Consider the following 22,228-nt stretch of genomic DNA (forward strand, 5'->3'; position numbering starts at 1 on the left):
GTGGTTGGGTCGTGGAAATTCTCTGGCGTTCTACCCGACCCGCTGAAATCGTAGGGAATGGTTCATCTCACAAAGAATGCAACCAATTTCCCTGCCGTGTTTCATGCTCGTTCCTCAGAGAGACCATGGAAAGCCTGACGAGAGGTCAGGTTGAACACCCGATCAAATCCCAGAAATTGCTTGTTTCAGTCTTCGCGTCCAATAATCAACCGCAGGTGCAATGGTCTGATTAAAGCTGATTGTATGGGCTTAACTGCTAGAAAAGAGATCAGCACTATTCAAGGAATTTTATTTCTCTATATGCCCTAAATTACAGATAGGTAACCATTTGTGAGGTACTAAGAAACCTGTATTTGATTGAGATGTTCACCGGTATCAGTGAGCATCATCACTGTATGTGAAAACGGGTTTTCGCCTTCAACTTAAAAAGTTTTATGCGTTTATACAACGTTTTAGTGTTGAAATTTGCAATACGTTTCTCCGAATCGCTTCTTATACGTATTCATCGTCTCCCTAATCTTTTTCAGACTTCAAAAGCGATGCATACGCAAGAGAATTGTCGGCCAACATCTTAGGGTTGTCTCCTTCAGAGAGAGGCATGTAAGTATTCATGTACTCGGGAGTCTCTATTTGATTGACGTATTCGTGTTCTCCCTCTTCTCTTTTCTCCAGTGGCGTATAGATATGAGAACAAGCGCCGGACACTTGCGTATATTCAGGAGTTTGGCCACTGTCGCTAGGCACCTATGGAAAACACAACATAGAAACATGTCTATAAGTTGTATTAACCGATATGCACTTCAATGTGCTATGTCAGTGTGGTCATACGGCAGTGACACGCTCGCGTTCCAAGTACTACGGGTAAGCCCGTACACTTTAATGAAAATGCTGACAACACCCAACAAATAACGCAATATCTACTAAGTTAAAAGTTTTGTTAAAGATAAAAGATAATCGTGAACACATTACGAACACGCGTTATCAACCCTCCATCGCCACGTTCATAACACTTCCCCGAGAATTTACGAACACACCACCGACGCTTTACCAACAATTCATCAAAAGGTCATGAAACAGCCGATGATGGGCATCGTTCTTAGCGATTGAAACTTTGGCGCATAATGATTACTCAAAAGAATGAAAGTACCATCATTCCAGGTGAAAACGCGTCGATTTCGCGATATAATAAGGTGGATTCTTCGGTTTCCAGGCTGCGATGCTCATTACTTTCAGAAACCATCAACTGAGTGGTAACACCCACAGGGGCCAGGGTCAAATGCTCTTGAGGTTGGTCGCTAAAGGAAAAATGGCGATTAAAATCTCAGTGCAAACATGCACTCTATCTGTCTCCCCTACTTTGCCCTCCTGTACACAACAGGGCTTCAATTTGTGCAATGGTTTTAAGTTCTCTATACTTGCGAGGAACAATATGTCAATTATTATGAGAGGGTCTGGATGGGGGTTGTCAGCTGTCGACTAAAAGGTACATATGGTGTAAACTCGATAATAAAGTCGAAAACTGATACAATGAGAGCTTCTTTTTCTCAATTCTGGAATAATCTTCCAAGATCTTCCAATTGCAAGTGACTTTCAGTCTTTGTTTGAAGGGTGTTTAAGCAAGTTACAACACTTCTGCATACAAACATTTCTTTTCAACCACTTAGTCGGTCAAAATGTTGGAAAGAAGATCGTCAAAAAGACAAAAAACTTGTGAAGAGTCCTCTAACACAATGTATGGGTCTTATTTTTTGTTCCGTCGATTGCGATTGGCTCCGATAATGACCGTAATTGGGGTAATATTTTTATCCTATCGGTTAGAAAAGCCGTTTTCTGAGTCCGTGTCATATTCGTGTGCATATGTTCGCACCTCAGCAACTGCCATTTCCGCGATACAGTCGTCAGGAGATGTGACGTCTGTCGCATTCACACCTTCCGTGGTAGCTTGAACGGCTCCTTTGTCGCTGCTGAGCCACACTGGCTGATCTCTTAGCTAGAGTTAAAAATCGTTCCCTAGTCCCACCTACAAGTCCATTTTGGCGTAGACAGCCGGTGGTTAAACCCCTGCCTTGTCTTTGGTAGTTTCCTCCCGAGCTGCCGTTTGCCTCAACGGACTATTCTTCTCCACAAATTCTTTCATTGCACTTTCAGTCTTGTGGTTGATTTCTTCTGAAGGTAGAGGTCGCATGAAGTTGACATTTGCAAACTCCGTGCTGGGCTGAAGGACAGGAGAGTAGCAATTTTCATGAGTAAAATACTTGGCTGCCCATTTCGTCACTCTCTTCAACGACTCCTTAGTAATTATTCCAAAGTCTTGTGAATGCTGCAATGCGGTGAAGGTCTCATGTTTTAAGTGGGAAGCTGCGTGAAGATTCTCCACTCTATTGTAAGTAATGTACACAATCCAAGGTCTTCGAGATAGTCGTTATTAATTGAAGCTAAGCTGTTTTCCAGGCGGCGCATTCCTTTTCAGTTTCGAGAAGTTTAAGTGAGACTTGAGTTTTACTAGACACTGTTCCTTCAGGGCCGTTGGTTGCTGTGTTTTCCTTTATACTGTGCTCTTGTTTCATCTCAGAAATGGTCTTTGGGATGTTGTCATTTACATACGATACTTCGTCTACGGCGTTTCGAAGAGATATGCGTGCTCTCTCCATGCTTTGGGCTCTGATACGAAAACTGTTATTAAGACTTCCAAGGTTTGTAAGAACGAAACAGTACCACGGAGTCTCGATGCTAGCTTAATGCAAACTGTAGCGCCTATAAATTGGTATTTGGTATAAACAACCTCAAATGATGAGCCAGCACAAGGATTTCCTTTTAATATTTTAATTCTGAAACGAAAATACATCATCCAAGATTTAAGTGTCCCTGTCTGAGAAAGTGTTCCAGGAGCCAAAAGTGGTGGTCAACCCATTTGGCTGTAAATTGGCACAAAAGTTGAGTGTGATAAGATTTTTCAAAAGCCACTTTGGCTCACTTTTCCGACGGTTTGTTCTGGAGTTTCAGGGGGGGGGGGTTCCATTTATGGTCTATGGAGCACCAAAAATCCATATTTCTAGGTGGCATTTTGAAACTGCTATAAAACTCCATTGGTAAATTGCGCTACCAAATGAATTTGACCATGGACTCTACTATAGTGGAGCTTTTACTTCATAAATGTAGCTTTGTTCTCAAGCGATTACACAGAGAGGGGCCTGGGACTAAAGTTAGGTCAAATCTCAGGTCAAAATCACTACCCAAAATTGCCATTTTTCAAAAAACTATAACATTCACCTGCCTTCTTGCATTTACCTTTCATATCAAATCCAGTATGTACTTTAGTGACTTATTTATCAAAATCAGTTAAGAAAAATTTGGCTTATTAAGGTTTGTTAAGTTTTTGGCACAAACTCTCCATGCCCCTCTAAGGCCAAGCAAAATGGAATTTTGAGCATAATTCATGCTATAAACACACCAAAGTCTTGACATAAAGCCTTTATTTTGTATTTGGTGAGTGAAAATGAAACATTAAAGCCAAATCAATGTCATTATCTAGAAATACCTCGACTCATAGCTTATAATTACTCTAAGAAGGCCTCTAATTAGCACTGCAAGCACCCAGCCGTTTAGCAAAATAAAGGTAATTTTTTTCCTATGAAAACCTAGCACCCATCATAGAGCACAAATGATGATGTTCTGACCTAGATATGGCAATATTTTTCAAAGATGATTGAATTTTCTCTGATCTATGTTTGTTAGGTCATATTTCCATACATATTGTACTCCAAGTATGCAAAGTCTCTATATTTTGTCAGGCCCTTTTTTAATTGAAAATAAAGCGACCTTAACCCGGCCGGCCTTAACCACTAAGCTCAGAATAAAACGATCGTTAAAAGATGATCTACGCCTGACCTTTGAATAGACTGAATAGCTCTCGTAAATACCCATCACTTAGCGAGCATGACCATAAGCTTACGTGCTGCAGTGAGGACCGTCCGGGTGACTTGTGATCCACCAGAGATCTTAGGTACTTTAGAACTGAATAAATGGAACCATCCAACAAAGAGGGAATCCACAAATTATTGTTGCTGTTTAAATGAAATATTCCGCACGAGACATGAGAAGATGCCAGGAGGGCCCGCCATTTTGGACGTGAGAGTATTTAGGATTGGACCGAGTTTCCATTCCTCACCCTTTTCAAGTGGAAATGTTTGTGTCGTTATCAAGTATTAAAAGTATAGCGATAAGAAGTTTCAGGATGATTTTACTATAGCGCTTTGTTCCTTTAGAGTGGTAAATTATTGGTGCGGTGCCGCGTCGTGGGCTCTTCACGAAACAGGAAAGACTCCTTTGTTGCCTTCCGATAATGACATGATCACTTGGTTAAGACACAAGTACAAGGGTTCATCAGGTGAGTCCGGGGCGAGAGGAATTTCGGGTGATACCAAAGCTACAAGTACAGGTGATTAAAAATATCAACAAGCTCATACACGCGTATAAATGTCGCAAATGGCTTTTTTAGTGCCACTCTCGCTAAGAACGGTCCTCTCAACTTCCCTTCCAAAAAAAATTCTCCTTAATTTCTTTCCTATGAAAAGGTTTTATGACACATGTTTAAAAATAGTTTGATGGTTTTCCAATTTTCTTTTGTATGAAGATTCCACCTTTCGAGAACTCTCTGGTAAGGGAATATTAACTAAGGTGTTACAAAAGCAAAAACACAGTCAATTACAGTCATTGTGCGAGTTTTTTTGACGTTGAAATTGTAGTTAAGCATCGTATTATGAACCTCTTCAATAGTAAGCAAATTCCTGTGATTGCCGTAGGTGATGATTGATCAACAAACCCGCGTTACTCAAAACTCAGTTAAGGTTGCGTGACTTCTCGACTTGGTCCAGTCCTCTTACTGTCACGTTCAATATGGTGGGTCAGTCGATACAATAACAATCTCATCTCGAGGTGTTGCATGACATGTTTCAACTGAACTGCAACAAAAATTATTTGTTATCCAGCTCTCCTAACTGTGGATTTCTTATTTACAGCCGGATGATTTGATTTATTCAGCTCTAACGTACTAGGGAAATCGGATGGATCACAAGTCACCTGGACGCTACTCACTACAACTTGTATGTATCATCCTGCTCTTTTACTGATGCCATCATGCGTATTTACACGCCATCATGCATATATAGAACGGCTCTCAAAAGTCTAAGCATAGGATCTTCTGTTAACAGTCGATTTCGTCAAGCTCATTTCATGTTGCATCAAAAAATGGGCCTGACAAGATATAGAGACTTTGCACGCTTGCGAGAATAGTATCTAGGGAGATATGATACGAAAATTATAAATCAGAGGAAATTCAAGCATCTTTAAAAAATACTGTCATATCTAGGTCAGAACATCATCATTTGTGCTCTATGATGGATACTAGGTTTTCAAGGGAAAATATTACCTTTATTTTGCTAAACCGCTGGGTGCTTGCAGTGCTAATCAGAGGCCTTCTTAGAGTAATTATAAGCTATGAGTCGAGGTATTTCTAGATAATGACATTGATTTGACTTTAAAGTTTTACTTTCAGTCACCAAATACAAGATAAAAGCTTTATGTCAAGACTTTGGTGTGTTAATAGCATGAATTATGCTCAAAATTCCATTTTGCTTGGTCTTAGAGGGGCATGGAGAGTTTGTGCCAAAAACTTAACAAACCTCAATAAGCCAAATTTTTCTCACCTGATTTTGATAAATGGGTCACTAAAGTACACACTGGATTTAATATGAAAGGTATGCAAGAAGCAGGTGAATGTTATAGTTTTTTGAAAAATGGCAATTTTGGGTAGTGATTTTGACCTCAAATTTGACCTAACTTTAGTCCCAGGCCCCTCTCTGTGTAATCGCTTGAGAACAAAGTTACGTTTAGGACGTAAAAGCTTCACCATAGTAGAGTACATGGTCAAATTCATTTGGCAGCACAATTTACCAATCGAGTTTTACAGCACTTTCAAAATGCCACCTAGAAGGATGAATTTTTGGTGCTCCATAGACCATAAATGGGACCCCCCTGAAACTCCAGAACAAACCGTCAGAAAAGCAAGCCAAAGTGGCTTTTGAAATATCTGATCATACTCAACGTTTGTGCCAAGTTTAAGCTAAATCAGTTGACCACTACTTTTGGCTCCTGGAACACTTTCTCAAACAGAAACACTTAGGACGATTTCTGGCAACATTCCGATCATATTTTACCTTAATTTGGATGATACATGCGGTAATTATTAACTCCTACTGATATGTAATAGAAAACGTCCTGTTATTGGACAAAATAACTCAACTGTTCTAATTTTACGCCCGATTTTTGGATATTGAGGGCGATCCGGTCTTTTGTCAGCTGTCAGTAAACGCCCACCACAAATGTCAGTTGTCAGTTAGATATTCAGTGATTTGTCAGTTGTCAGTTAAAATTTTGGCCATTTGTCAGTTCAGTTAACCCCATCCAGACCGTTTTATAACCAAGTTTGTCGGATTTAATTCATGAACTTCTTGTGATGGTCAAGTCAGATTTGTTTTCGACAAGACCCTTCATCGTAATTTAAAAGGCAAGTTTGCTAAAAGTTTTAGAAAATGTGATTCGAATAAAAAGCATCATCATACCTTTCCATAGCGGTGACTCTTGCATCTGGGAGAAAAATCGAAAAACAGCAATAATAAATATTATTTAACCAAAATTTGATATTGGAACGGCAACGAAGTGAATAGTCACACAGAATACATTGCAATGAGAGAATCGTTATTATAAACTCTATTTTTAAAGGGGAAGTTTTTTGGAACCAAACAAAATCTACAAAAAGCTTTGTGCAGATTTCGTATTTTTAGTTCTTTGATTTTATCGCTATTCTTTTTTTTTTTTTTAATAATGTAACAACTGAGCAGTCTGTAACTGGACCAATTCAAAGAGGATTCCACTCTTGTCTTGATATTGTTGACTTGCTAGTAGATTCCTACAACTAAACACATACCCACAATTACCAAGCAAATTCTACTTATTTCGACGACGAAACGATGGAAACAGCTATGTCTCCTTTGCTTTTGCATTTCTCTCTAAGAATATATCTTGCTTTACTTAATTGCCTTATTTGTTATTTCACATGGGGATGCACATGTTTAAAACACTGCATTTTGTTACGTACTGGAGGACCTCATTTCAAACTCCTCGTTCTGACTTTCCACATTATGGTTAGCATTGGGTGGCCTGTTGGATCTGGTTTGAAAATAAAACAAAATGACAATATTAGAAAGAGAAGAGGAAAATTAAAAAAATTGGGCGAAGTGTCTTGTGGCAGCGATGCAAGACATAAGCCGGTGTTGTGAGACCAGCTTGACCACGGTATTCAAGAAAGAAGTATTCATCTTGCTAAGCGACTGGTGCACCAATTCAGCATTAACTCTCTTTTGACAGCGACACTTTAAAAACTTTTGGTCGCTTGACGCAATTTACTCAATAATCCTCGCAATTATGTTTTTCTTTTGTTTTATTTTTTTAATCTCGCCATTACCTTTGATACAGAAGAAATGCTATGATGGCAGTCGCGATAAGTATCAGCGCTCCCAGAACACCAGCGACTACACCAACCATATTGTCACCTTCCTTAACGACTGGCGACTGGCGACTGGCGACTGGCGACTCCTCTGCAAAATCATGATATGTAACAACACATCTGGATTATTACCTGAATGTTTTCATACTTAGCTAAGGGTTGGGATTGGAATGACTCTTGAATTTGAGTGGTCATCCTCGTCCTTAAAAATACCGTTAAAGGCACCTAAATACAAAGCAGTGACCGTGAGGGAGACAATCCGAGGAAGTTGGTAAAAAAAGGGGTGCATATTTGCTGTACACCTCTAAATATCGCCATAAATAAGGAGACTAGTTGACCAAACAAAAAAGACATAGGAATGAAAGGCACCAACCAGTTTCCAGCTGACTGAGAGCAGCTGGTTCTCCGTAAAGCCACTTCTGTAAAAAAAGAAAACATTCCACCACATATTGAGAAACAGCCTGACTGAGACGAAACTAAATAAAAATGCGATAAGGTGCTAAAACCCACAATGGAACCTTACCCCGTCACGTTCGGTGACTCCTCTTACATACACATTGTATCGCGTCCCTGGTTTAAGAGGGACATTCTTATAATAGCCGTATGTTTTTCCGTTTCCAAGAACGAACTCAGCAGGGAGTTTTCGTTTTTCAAACATAGCCGCAATGTAGAAACGATCTCCATTTGTTTGCGCTTCCTCATAGCCGTATATATTCGTCGGGAGGGCGGTTGTTTCCCGACGAGCTCTGGCTGTTTCAAGCATTTCTACTATGATCTCATGTCGACTAGAGGAGTAAAGGTTACAAAAAGGTCAGTTTTAATCTAAAGTACTAATACTAAACCTACAAGCTCGGTGTTTAAATAAAAGCAGAAACAAATCATGTTACCCTTAACTTGGTAGTGGCGCCAAAAAGTATCTTAGAAAAATAAAACGTTCGCGTAAAAACGCTTAATATTTGTTCAATAAATTATGCGCTTTTGGTTGTGGAGGTGAATAATTCTAGAATGTCAATTCTTTGAAGCGAAGTTTGGCCAATGTTTAACATATTCAACCCTCTATCTGCATATTCAACGTCGGAGGATTTTGGTTATGCCAACATAGAAATGTATCTGATTCCCCATAGGGCTCTGTAAGTTCCTCCCTCGTTGACGGCTATTTGGCAGTACATTTTCTATGGACCTCCCTTTAGCTCTATTAGAGACAACGGATCCCCCTCCGGTCTCCCCTGAAAACCCTATGATGGCCCAAACCTTCCAAACCACCACCCCGCCCCCCCCCCCACCCTCCCAGCGTGTGGTGATGGCTGGTCAAAAAAAAAAAAAAACAAAATTGCAAAAGCCACTCTTACAAACAGACTCCCAAAAACTCACAAGATCTCTACGTTAGTGTCATCGGATGGCGATAACGAAATCGTAATTGTTGTTGTCGTGACCTGAGCTTTGAAAACTTGGGCAAGTTTAGGCGCTGGTGGACCTGTAAACAAAAGAACAAAAGTAGAATGCAAACATTTAACGTACAAATCCTTAATTTTGCATATTCATCCGTTTATCTGCCTGTCTGTCCTGTTTATCTACATGTACCTGTTTTTATATCTATCTCTCTGTCTATCTGTCCCACCGTCCCTCTGTTTGTCTACCTGCCCATCGGTCCCTGCGCCTACCTGACTCACTCCTTACCCACTGCTCAAAGATTGAGTGAGCTACTTGCCGACGCCATTGCCGTGATGCAATAGGCCACTGATGTACAAGCAGAAATTCACTTCCAACATGTTCACACAAATGAACAAAAAAATTTCGCATACGTTTTGATAGTGTTTTCAGCTCCACACGAACACTTTCGGCTCCATATCCTTTGACTGTTCTTGCTTTCACATAAATACTATATTTTGTACCAGGCTTCAACCTCTCTATTCCAATCTCAGTACTCCGAGAGCTGTTTCTTAATACAATTTCGTGGTTATCTGTGAAGGAAGGGTCATATCCTCTTTTACCCTCGAAATATACCTGAAAATGGAGGAAGATATAATAACTCAGAAAAAACAAACAAACAGAGAAACAAACAAAAAAAAAGCAAAAGCAAACAGTCCTTAATTTTCTAATTGTTGTTGTTGTTGTTTGTTTTTTAAATGTTACACCTGCCATTACAGAAAAAAGATATAACGCAAGTCATCGATGGCAGCTAATGACCGCATCTTAAATCTTTAAAGCATGCTCATCAACGGATTGTTACAACGTAACTCACCGTGTACATGATAATAATTCCATTGTAGTCTTTTGGATCCTTCCATGAAACAGTAATAGAAATTCCACCTTTGTCAAGTTTCGCAGAGACATCTCCAGGCCGACTTGGGACTGCAGCAAATCATAACAATTGTTTTGAGAGCTATACATCGCAAGGTGAAGAGGCGGAACGTTTGTAAATGGGTTAAATTGTTATCAGTGCGAAAATACATAAAAAGGGTGCGCGTCCTTCTGCGGGTAACATTCGCAGAACGGACGTACATGTCAAAAAGGGAGAATGTAAAAATCGATAAGTAGTGGTAATGCATGAAAAACTAAAACAAAGCGGTCAAACGTCTGTACAGGTGCGAACGTTGAAATGACTAGATGAAGTGCTTTCACGCTGTCAGAACCAAGATTTCTTTCAAAACTGACAAACTGCTATACAAGCCAGTGAGTCACGGTGTTTTAGAAGCATATAACGGTTTTTGGTAAGTACAAAAAAGGATGGTACACCTGTAAATCAACAGAATACCCGTAATGAATAAGCTTTGTGTTCGACAAGTCTGGTTTTCCTTTTTCAAACGCTTGTTTCCTTCAACAGATTTCTTTGAACGCGTGGTTTTTGCGAGTCCGTGGTTATTTCTTATGTTTCCTTAAAATTTTTGTGCGGGAAAGTGGCGCACATTGCGCCAAGATTGATTCCCTTCGCGCATGACAAACGTGTAACTGCTGTGTTGAAGAATAGTTGCGGATATCGTTCGTGTACTTTTTCACTTTCTGATCATCAGGATCGTTCTCAAGGGCAAGAGTTCTCGTGCTGCTATCGAAGTCCATAATGGTGTTCATTTACACTCAATCTTAAACCCGTCACCTGTACCCACAAAGTTACTGTTAGAAGCCAACTGGAGGATTTCAATATTAAAGATCTTGATATACAAAATTGTTCCATTTATTTAGAGGAAAGAGAAAACCATCGACCAGGTTCATTCAATACCTCCTTCCTCTGTTCTTGCTGTAGCGTTAGCCATTTCCCCAGGTTTAACTGTGACGGCCTGGATTGTGAACGTGTAGTCTGTATAGTACTTCAGGTCTGGTATCACTCTGTTGTAGTGCTGCACGTGTGATCGCTCGTCTGCGCTCTGGTTGATAGGGTTTCCGAACTGTAAGCCGGTTTTAGTATTGTAGATCTTTATGTAATAGAACCTTACAATTCCATTGGAATTATCAGGCTTCTGCCATGTCAGATGAACATCATTAGCGGTTACGACCTGAGCCCTGAACTCCTTTGGAGGTCCAGGACCTGGGATGAACACAGAAATGAATAAAATTAATAATCAGAATAAACAAAAATAATCATTTGATCTACCAAACAAGTGATCGTACAGTTAGTCATGTAAGCGACATAGTTCTTATTTTATTGTTGTAAATACGCTTGCAAGATGAGAGAGAACGAGAAAAGGATGTAAACCACGAGCTAAAGGCGACTGCTGAGCTTTTAATGAACCACTATCTATTTTGCAACAGTCATTTTCGTCATCCACTTCGAAATTATCGTGGAATCAATAATACAAAGTTTTAGGTACTACCCTTTGTATGACGTGCGTGCGTTCTTTAAGGTTCAGGTTTTCGTCCTCCTCCGAGAAAACTAGAATGACTAACCATTTCCAGACGTCATAACAAAGGCAGCACATTCTTATCAGTTATTTTAAGACCCAGAGAGTTGGTCCGGTATGAGGTTTGGACCTTCGACTTCCACACGGTAGTCTGGCGCTTTACAACATGAACAATCTAGTAAAAAGGTCTAACAGACGTTTCCCGGAATTCAATTAACACTTGAAATACTTGAACCATTAGTATTTACTTACTATCTTCGAAAGTTGTAATACTGAATATTTCAGAAGCATTTCCTGGTTCCGAGGTACTACCCCTGACTTTCACATAGTAGGTGGTATATTTGTGCAAGCCATCTATCGTATGTTCCCGTGTGCTTCCAGTTACTTCTCGCTCACTTTTCTTTCCATCCTTTTTTGTTCCATAAAATATTATATAACTTTTTATTTCTCCGTTAGGGTGAGCTGGTGCATCCCACTTTACAAAAATTGCAACGGAAGAAACGGCTTGAACTTGAACATTGAGTGGTTGGCTTGGACCTATCCAAAAAATTAACAGCACAGGATTTGTAGACGTCTGAGTGGTCCCATCATAACAAAGTACAGTTTGAAGGGCCTCAAATTATTCACAGCTCTCTCTCTCTCTTCAAGGGCGTAGCATAGGGTAGGAGCGGGGTGGGGGAGAGGGTGCTGGGGTAACATACCAAAAAAACATCTGCAGAGTTTTGGCCATTTCTATTTAGAGACTTCCCTGTGCCTATAAAACTACTATTCTGCGCCTCAAGAAAAACTTTGTTTTGAAAAGCAGGAAAAAACGTTTTCTTCAGAAGTTGAATGTTGTTGAATGTTGTTGAATGTTGTTGAATGTTGTTTCTTGACTGATTTACGTCTCATTCAACTGTTTAGTTCTTTTACCGTCGATGTCGTTGTGTTTGTATTGCTAATTAACAACCTCCTTAATTTAAGCATGATGATGAATCAAAGTTAATTTAAAGGTGACATACCTTTATCCAGTGTCCTGACATCAAAGCGGGGGCTGAATGGTGACCCCCCAGCTCTTGTAAACCCTCGAACTTGGATGCAGTATTCCGTATATGGTTTCAAGCGCCTAATTATGGTGCCTGTCGATGTTGTGTTCAACCTGAAACTGTTTTGTTGGCCTTTTTCTTTGTATAAAACCTCATAACCCAATATCAAGCCGTTTTGATCCTCCTTTGCAATTTCATTCCACTTGACCCTTATGGTGTGCGCATCCTCGGCTTTTGTTTCCTTGCTATGAATGACTGGAGCAGAGCTGGGAGCTTTAATTGTAAGTCAAAAATAGATTTAAAAGATCTATGTCAGCTACCATCTTTACTTAACTGATATGTTGAATCTATAAGAAAATCGATAAGCGATATGAATCATATGAACCATAGTAAATGGCCAGGAACTCATTATCTTCTATTTGTGCTGATGCTTTGGTTCTCTTCATTTATTTCGTTTATTTCGTTTATTTCCATTCAGTAAGTCATCCGAGGAGATCACATTTGATAACCAAAAACGATAAACACCAATAAAAATAAGCGACGGAAACATTGAAAATATTGGTGGTACTTGTTACTTATTTGCTAGATGCTGCATGTAGCTGCCTCCGGTAACCATTGACGAAGGAAACCCCACAAAAAAGCATAGAAACAAAAAACAAAAACAAAACAAACAAAGCGAAAACAACAACGAATAATGTTAATGTACTGCACTAACCATCCTCATTTGTCCTTGCCGAGATAATGTCGGAAGGCGACCCGGTTACAGATGTTTCAGCGTGCACTTGAACGTAATAAGTAGTGAACTCATCCAGCGGGGCCAGTGAGTACTCAGTGGTATAGGAATTAAACCATTTACTCAAGCTGTCTTTTGATAAGCCGTACATCACCACATAACGTTTAAAGACACCATTAAACTTCAGGGGCTTAGTCCACGACGCCTTTATCGAGGTGGATGACTCAACAGTCAACTTAAGGTTTCTGGGAGCTGTCGGAGCTAAAACACGTTAAAGACAATACTCCCTGTAAGTAGTTATTTAAATACTGTAAGTATCCCAGCTAAAGAACAAAAGTATGCTTGACATATATCACGGTATATGTATGTATATTTTATGTTCATATCAAAGTGTTTTTTTTTCTTAGTTTAAGAGCAGATTTGATAAATCAAACTAGTTTCAAATGTCAAGAAAATAAAAAAAAAAAATAATCATAGTGATGTAACATTTGACAGATAAACTAACCAATAAAAAACACCTTTTATGGTGATTCCTTGGAAAAAAAAAGCTATTGAAAAATTTTTTTAAACTTTCCCTGAATGTTCCCTTAACAATGTCTGTTTCGAAAAATACGGTAAAAACGACAGGTCAGAGTGCTTGTTTAAGAAATATGATGGGCCACTCTTACACCATTTATGCCTGTACTGGCACTAACCACGCGCGTCATTTCATCGGGTCATTGTACATTTTGCAGTAGCTAGAAGCAAAGGTTTTTAAAGGAACAATTGAAAAAAATTGATAGGTAGAAAGTCTCCAGCGCATAGAACAATCTTATGTGTAATTTTTGGAAAAATAACGCAATTTTACACAACATCGACTCGAAACGTTCCTCGAGTCGTTGCTTTCAAGGTCATAATTTGCCTCATCGAGTAACGGGCTTTGTACACATTTTTAGCAATATCTCTTTTTTAATTTCTCCAATTTAAATGGGATAATTTGTACATCAAAGTTTTAGCAACAAAAAATATAGGTCACCGTGCTCGTCGAAGAGCTAAAGACCATCGTACCTTTTTACCGGGTCTATTGATTGAAAAGCAATATCGAGTTCTCGGAATGGAAGCGCCCTTATTCGCCTGATTACGTGATTTTTCCGCTCACCACAGGAAGCGCAGTGCAATACTGAGGAATCACCATAAGTACATTTTATTCACAAACTTGTAAGAAATAGCTCCCTTACCGCCTCCTTTTGGTCGTTTCCCCACAGATCCAGTCGACAAACCAACACCAACAGCGGTGTACCCAGCCATTCGAACAACATAGGTTGTAAACTCAAGTCCTGTTAGTTGATATACCAGCTTATCTGGTCCAACAGTTTTGTTATACTCTACTGCAGATCCATTTACCTTGTAGTAAATATGGTAACCTAGCAGCTTCCCTTTTTTTTTTTCTGTAGGAATGGAATCCCAAGATATGTCCAAGGTAAGAGAAGAACTGGAAGTGACTCTAAAGTTCCCAGGAGCAGCAGAAGGAACTTTGAAAATAAACAAACAAGTGCAAATGTTACCAACTGTCACCTTAAAAAAAGGAAAAGAAACAATATCATCTTCAGTTAATGCACACTAATTAATGGTTTCAGAGTAGAAATAAATGGGAAGAAACTTACCAGATTTCCTTGAATAAGCATATATGAATGCTTATTTAACATTTTAACTGAAAAGAGGGATGCTAATTGAAAGGACGGCCCGTAATCAAGAGGAGGGGGGGGGGGCACTCATTATTCTCCTGTACTGGTTCTACTGTAATTGAAGCTTTAAAAGTTATAAATAAAGTGGTGATGAAAACAGGTTTTTCTTTTATCCCTATTCTTTAAGAGAGTGAGAGAAAAGGAGGGGAACTTGTTTGAGATAATAGGCACTCGTTTGACATTATGAACTAGGGCAAAACAAAAAGTCTAAAAGCCTAAAAAGTAAACAAATAGAAATAGACATTTCAAATAAATCATTGACCTACTGACATCCAGTGCGCCCGTAAGCGCCCATGTAGACCCACACCCTTTCTACGCCTTGTGGCATCATCACTTTTAATCCTGGAGCACGACTTTGAACACGTACTTGAACAGGTTGAAAATATCTTACAAATGATACCAGAATGAGAGCAATTGAGTGAAGGAGATTGGAGAAATAGCCAAAAAACCATGTAACTTTGACCTGAAAATCTGCACGAAAATCTTGTTCCATTACCAACCTACCTTTCTGAGCATGTGGTTTGAAAATAATGAGTTAAGTTTCCTAAAAAATCTCTACACAAAAATGAAGCCTACTAAATTTCCAGCAAGTGAGGAGAAACTTCAGGCAAGGGAAGGGGAAAAAGAAAGGGCAGGAGAAAGAGAGAAAAGTAAAAGTCATAAGTGGGGCATTACTTAACCAAACACTATCTCGAAATTTTGCTTTCTGCGCGTGCCCGAGATTTTAAGGCCGCCATTTTGCATTTGGATCGAAAGGCCGTCAAGTGTACAAGCTGTTAATGGGTTTGTGCTAAGTTTGAGCTTTTAAAACCACAACAGTGACCCAAAATCTGCACGACTAGCTTCAAAACACAGTTTTTCACAAAAGCTGTGGATATTAATGGGTTAATTGTTTGCAATAGGGGTCTCAATAACAGTCCGGTAATCAGCCTCAGGGTAGATTTCCTTGCTTGAAATGTGCTGGCTACCCACTTATGGCCTTTACATAAAAGTCCTTGCACTCCTAACTCTAATTTTCTCTAAAACTTGTTCAAATAGAATGACTTTGAGGAGCAACAAAGCTATGCAGATTGAAAAAGACCTTAAAATGCAGTGAAGTGCAACTGCAAAAGTCTCTCAGTGGTATAAGGCCATGTTCCCTGCATGAGAACAAGATGCTCTCCATGCAGTCAAAATTATTACCTGTTTGCTATGTTAAACTACCCGTTTGTACCATCTTTTATTGACACAATGTGTATAATAACCATGATTTTAAATTGTCACAGCATGCACTTAAAAAGAGGTAAAAAATGAAAGCAAAGCAAACCATACTGGTAATTCAAAGAGATGCAAACCTTCCCTTCATTCCCCTTTTAATTTAAGGCCATTAATACATGTAGATACTGATGTTCTTGACCAAGAGAGTTTGCAAAATTGTCCCTTACCTGTGGTTGAATTGCACCCATAAAGCTCAAATCTGAGGGCACAAGTGTTGGAGCAGTTTGTGGGGTATAATCTTATGTACTGTGCTACATGAGAAGGTTTGAAAAGGACTGTTTTGGCTTTATTATCATTTACATTGGCTTGAAACACCTGAAACAAAAGATCAATAAAAAAATAATTATTACTTCCTTATAATTGCCAAGTTACCTATTATCTATGACAAATATAAGTAGTTAATGAACCTTAATTGCCTAAAACCTCAATACCAGCCATGTACAGGTTTGTTAAATAATAAATATTACCCTTCCCTAACCAACACCACCCCCACCCTCCCCACCCCCTTTCCCCCACCAACCCACTATAAATAGAAGAAACTCACCAGCCTACTACAAATGGAAGAAATCAAATAACCAGGTATGCATATATGTGTGCAGTTATGAAATGAATTCTATTCATTTTACCCTAACTTTTCCCTGCTCTGTATAGTTGTTCCAGTTGTTTCCATCAGAACTGAAACTCACATAATAGCGGGTTACATAGGAGCCAGAAAAACCTTGTGTAGCAATTGCAGTGATATTTCTTGAATACTGTAAATTCACTTGTATCCATGGATTTCTATCATTTCTATCAGGAACCCATGCTTTGCTGTTGCTGAACCGTGCATGGTGAGGAAGTGAATCAGAATTCTGTGCTGATGATGCTGTGATATCCTTGTTTGGAATAATACCTCTTGCCATACCAAAGTCGGGTGGGGAACAACCTAATGAAGCATTTATGAAAATCAAGTAAAATTCAGTTTTTAAAGTGGGTTATCAAATAATTAGCATATGCACACCAGGTGCTCACCCAGATAGATAAAGCTAACCAATACTTACACATAGACTTGATGTCACCTTTTCCCTAAATTCTAAACAATCTCACCAGCTAACTCAGAGGAAGAAACATAATAATTTTCTTAATATGTGCATGTTTTTGAACAAGAAAATAAAAAGAAAAGCAATTACTATATTTTATAGGCTATACATACACCAGCCATGCTCCCCAAAGAGCAAGAACTACCCTATTCATGACATAATATAACAAAAAAGTTTATCGCACCTCCACTGGAAGCTTGTGTACCTGTAAAAACATTTCAATAAAATAATTAGTTTCTAACAAATTCTTACCTTTTTATTATATTATTATATTTAGCTAGGTGTATAAATAGCTAGCGAGAATCTTATACAAAAACCTTGCATAAAATCACAAAACATTAATGAACATATTTCATTTTGAATGAATTTGATGTTCATGGGTAAACATCATTGCAGTCTATGATAATATACATGGGGGTGCATTTCCACATAATCACGATATGCCTTTGGTGAAAAAGTACAAGAATGATGTAGTACATAACAATCAGTTCTGCCACACAATGATTAATGGGTTATAACAAATTCTACACCTGATTTGCCCTCTAAGAGTGACTGCCTTCTAATTTCTCCCTACAGAATCAATTTCTAGAATCAAATGTAAAGGACATGAGAAGAAAGGAAATGATCACCAGTTAAGGGATCAACTCCTGACTTTCAAACAAATTTTCCTTGACAGTACCATGGAAAATTTCATGATGGAGTCAGTAATTTTGAAATCATCCAGTAGGAAACATCAAAATACCACTTGAGACTAAGGGCTTTATATCCACAGGATAGTAAGATTAAGAGTTCCAGTGTCCAAGGTTTAATTCACATCTCCCAGTTTATTTTTGGAAAAAAAATCAGAGAATCATCAGGGGCTTGAATTTAATACATGACCAGCTACAACCTATACTAAAACAAGAGTATGGTTAGCCCCTACATTCCATTATTATACTAATTATTTGCCACTGAACTAAGGTGGGGAAGTAGTTAAAATGCTTTACAAACTGTTTTTTTTTTGTTCATTATTAGCACTATATATAAGATACAGATAAATAAAGTTCTGCTAAATTTATACCAGTACATACATACCATCTAAATGCACACAATTATACACATACCTTAGAAGGGCATGCAAACACCTAAAAGTTTAAATTTTAATTTTTTTTCCCCTGAATTTGAAGGAATGCAAGTAAATTCAAACACAACTACTTAAGCTTGGCCAAAACTTCCTTTTCACAAAGTGATATGTCAAAGTTCACTCCACATCAGACATTAATTTTTATTTGCATATTGCACTTTTATATACAGAGGTAAAGAGGTAAAAATTTTTTTCTCCTGTCTCATTACCCTTTGAGGCCCATTGAGATCTAATTTTAGTCATTCTCCATGCTTACTGTCTGCCATATTTTCAGAGTTTTAATAATCCTCTAATTCATATTTCATTTTACTCCCATCACCAGTCTGCTTGATATGGCATTGATAATGCAAAGGGAAGTTCTGTTTTGGTCACTCACAGGAGTTTGAAAGGGTTACTGCATGTAATAACTTCATTTAACACCCAGGGTGCCGATTTACTCTTGGTATCAGTAAGGTTAAGGCACATTCAAAACAGGGCACTATAATATTAGGGCTAGGTGCTTATCACTTTTCTGAGAAACAACAGCCACGGAATGTGCCAATAGAAAAATTTTAAAGGAATCGAGAAGACTGGGAAAGAGCAGTGATGTCCCTGGATCTGTTCAGGCTAGAATAACCAGCAAAGTAATTGTTGCCGCAAAATTTTAAGACAAGATCATGTGTGCCCGGGATTTAACGTTTGAGAGACTAGGATGAAGACCGCTGTGGTTGGTAATAGGGCTCAGTAGTATAAGCAATTAAATGAGAAGGAACTACTTTTTGGAAAAAGGGTGTTTATATTGACAAAAATAAATTTGAGGGGAGCAGTTATTAGAGAGGTGCCAGTAAGTAACGCGAACTACACAACGAATACACTTTATTTATACACGGCGAAACAAGATGGAAGATACACAATGGAGAGAAAACAGTCAGGCGTCACTCGTATGAGCGCGTGCATAAAACTAAACAAACACCACAGGACAACCTGCTGGCGAGGGGCACTTATTGAAATGAGGGCAATAAATTTAATAATTTCAGTAACACTGTTCCTGTTTCCTATTCAGAGAACCCATTCAGTATAAATAACTAGTAATAATTATGTTGCCATTAACAATAATCACTCTTTTTTGACCCCACAAAATCTACCCTTGTCCAAATTTGGCAATCCGAACTTTTTCTTCGGCCCTTTTTTCAGGGCTTTGCTCACACCAAGTAAAATTGTCAAACCCTGGAAGCATTAATCTCGAAAAATCCAGACAATATTATTTCTGTTCATTATACTAAATTCATTACATGGATGATGGAAACCCCAAATTTCTGGGAAAAAAAAAAATCATGCAATCTTGAATATACATGACATTGAGCAAGGTTAATTTAAATGTGGCTTATAACCCATGCACCAGCACATTATGTTTTCAGTTCTTTCCATGAAACTAGGGAAGGCAGCAGAAAACTCAGATAAGCATCTCACAATCATTTCAGGATTGTGGGCGATTTTCAAGACAAAAGTTTTTCTTGCAGAAATATCTTAGTGGGTTATAGATCTGTGCATCATGAAACTTTGAAGAATATTTTTATTCCTTAAAGAGAGAGCTTTTTCAGTACTACTTAAATCAGCGAATTATGCAAGTTCAGCTCTTTTCAGTTCTTGCTGTGACTGGTCGTGACACGACAAGGACTTGTCATGACACTATGGAAGACAGCAGATAGTGATGAACATCTCACAATCATTTCTGGCAGAATTGTCCATGATTTAAAACAGACATTTTCCTTGCAGAAAGATCTTAAAAGGTGTGAACGGAGCATCAACTGAGATTTTAGGGGAAAATAGTTTTTTTTTCTTACGAGAGAGATCAGCTGGAAAAAAGAATTCGTTCCACCGCAGCACTTCGCGCGATATTTTTTCTTTCTTTTAAGAATGAGATGGGTTTGTGGGCCGTTTAATTTGTGAAGCAAGCAAGCTGCGAAATATGATACCTTGAGTTATTCAATTCAATTCTCTGAGGCTTAGACACATAGATGAGTTAATTAAGACCTATGGTGTAAGAAACATTATTGAAGATGGCAAAAGTTTCACTGTAAAATAGTAAAGATACTGAAATGGAAAAAGCTGCGGTGCGATCGATGTTATACAGAGTTCGACCATTAGCACTATGCCAGAACAAGAAAAGCGCTATAATAAACAAATCGTTATATTTAACAATAGTATTTGCCTCAGGTTCGGTGAATATTGTCCAATAATCCCCGAGATGACGTCAAGGGGATTTAATTCGACAGTATTCACCGAACCTGAGGCGAATAATTGTTTAACTATAATTTCAGAGCCGAACAACAGAGAAATTTCTATAATCATAACTGATTTTAGTAACATTTATTAACATTTTATTTTAACATTTTTTATATAAACCGCGTGGAGCGGGATATAAGGAACCGCTCGACCAATCAGATTGCTGGAAACTCTTTGCTCAGCTCTGAAATTATACTAAACTTTCATACAAAACGAATCATTTTACCTGCATCCTTGTGGGGATACTCTACGGAGTACCCTATGGATTCCCTAAATGGTCTGGAGTACCCCTAAAAGTCATGAATTGGTCAGATAAAATACTTTATAAACACGGTAAATCGTTGTACATATTATCTTAATGTATTTTGATCTTGCCATCTGTATGACCGTCGCAGTTCGATACACTCCACGAATTGACCGCCATCTTAAATTTTTTTACATTAAACTGCTGGCCACTTCAAACTGAAGGCCTAATTGAAATCTGTGAACGTTTTTTTTTTTAATGGGCCGATTACCATTTTCATCCTATGAGCTTCAAAAGGCCAAAACTATGGACATACTTTATTCAGCAGCGAGTTTTACGTCTTTCAAAATACCTGTTTATGTAATCAGTACAAGGCCTCATGGGTTTCTTAATTGTGTGAAGCGATGAGGATAAAAGCTAGGACTTAAAAAAAGTAGTTTATGGGTTTAAACTGACCTTCTCAGTTCACCCATCTATTTGTGGCGAAATAAAAAATTGAGATATGTAAAGAAACAACAATAACAACAAAAAAGAACGATGGGTCAGCAAATACATCTGACTGGGGCGGGTAATTGATTTGGAAATTCGGTAAGCTAAATATTTTATCTCGTGCAGAACTCGAAACAGTGGGTTTTGTTCATCATATGGAGTCTTTTTATCTTCCAGTCAAAGGACTCATTACACAGCGGTAAAATCAAAATTAAGGAACGAGTAACGCTGAGAGCCCCCTGCCCCCCAAAGGACTTGACTGTATCGAACAGTAACAATCGGAGAGCTGGCAAGCTCAAAGTGTATTAAAATATGTACATCAATACGATTTACCATGTTTGTAAAATATTATATTTGACCCGTAATACATGATTTTTAGGGGTACTCCATTTAGGTACTTCATAGGGTACTCCACGGAGCGAGGCTCCGCGTTTTGTCATCTCTCTTTGCCAATTCTCATTCGGCTTTCGGACGCCGGGCTGAACGTTAACTGAGAGAAAAAGTTCCGATGAAAATAGAATTCATTGTGGCCAATTCAGAGTTTGGAGAGGTCTAAATGATAAATTTCCAACTTATTTTGGTTCAGTTTGTCCAATCTGGCTTTTTCCATTTTCAATGTTTTCCATAAGAATTATTCGTGTCAAATACAGACTGTTCGTAAACTTATATTTATGACAATTTCCCTTCAGGCAAGGCATGTCTCGAACATTAAATTGCAAAGAACGAAGCTATCGATTGAGCCTATTTCCAGGCAAGTTTTTAAGCATCAAGTTAGGTTTCCCCTCTCTCCATGATCAGTAGCAAAATGTTCAGTTACTGATATGCTTATCCACATCGACAATATGATACTCTACCTGCCACATGTCCAAGAGTCCAGACCAGAAATGCA

General features: G+C 38.5%; 1 protein-coding gene across 5 annotated transcripts; it reads right to left on the reverse strand.

Moving 5' to 3' along the window:
• Positions 1 to 268: 268 nt before the first annotated feature.
• LOC111342024 (phosphatidylinositol phosphatase PTPRQ) lies at positions 269 to 21,051 on the reverse strand. Of its 5 annotated transcripts, none has more exons than XM_088733714.1 (19): positions 20,833 to 21,046; positions 17,403 to 17,423; positions 16,766 to 17,064; positions 16,307 to 16,454; positions 14,376 to 14,669; positions 13,141 to 13,419; positions 12,402 to 12,698; positions 11,653 to 11,937; positions 10,782 to 11,087; positions 9,807 to 9,916; positions 9,367 to 9,568; positions 8,936 to 9,038; positions 8,088 to 8,349; positions 7,938 to 7,983; positions 7,523 to 7,655; positions 7,157 to 7,227; positions 6,621 to 6,645; positions 1,148 to 1,295; positions 269 to 744 (listed from the first exon to the last, which is right to left on the reverse strand). In XM_088733714.1, the coding sequence occupies exons 3-19, from the start codon at positions 17,039 to 17,041 to the stop codon at positions 514 to 516; spliced, it is 3,216 nt and encodes a 1,071-aa protein (XP_088589840.1). In that variant the 5' UTR covers positions 17,042 to 17,064; positions 17,403 to 17,423; positions 20,833 to 21,046; the 3' UTR covers positions 269 to 513. The 5 variants fall into 5 exon arrangements, 3 of the variants coding, with proteins under 3 accessions (XP_088589840.1, XP_088589841.1, XP_088589842.1); XM_088733715.1 differs by lacking the exon at positions 20,833 to 21,046 and adding an exon at positions 17,898 to 18,138; XR_015991846.1 differs by lacking the exon at positions 269 to 744 and adding an exon at positions 1,868 to 2,661 and having other exon boundaries at positions 1,159 to 1,295; positions 20,833 to 21,051.
• Positions 21,052 to 22,228: the final 1,177 nt, after the last annotated feature.

This window comes from Stylophora pistillata, chromosome 9 (assembly GCF_964205215.1).
Source record: "Stylophora pistillata chromosome 9, jaStyPist1.2, whole genome shotgun sequence".
In the NCBI taxonomy this organism is placed as follows: domain Eukaryota; kingdom Metazoa; phylum Cnidaria; class Anthozoa; order Scleractinia; family Pocilloporidae; genus Stylophora; species Stylophora pistillata.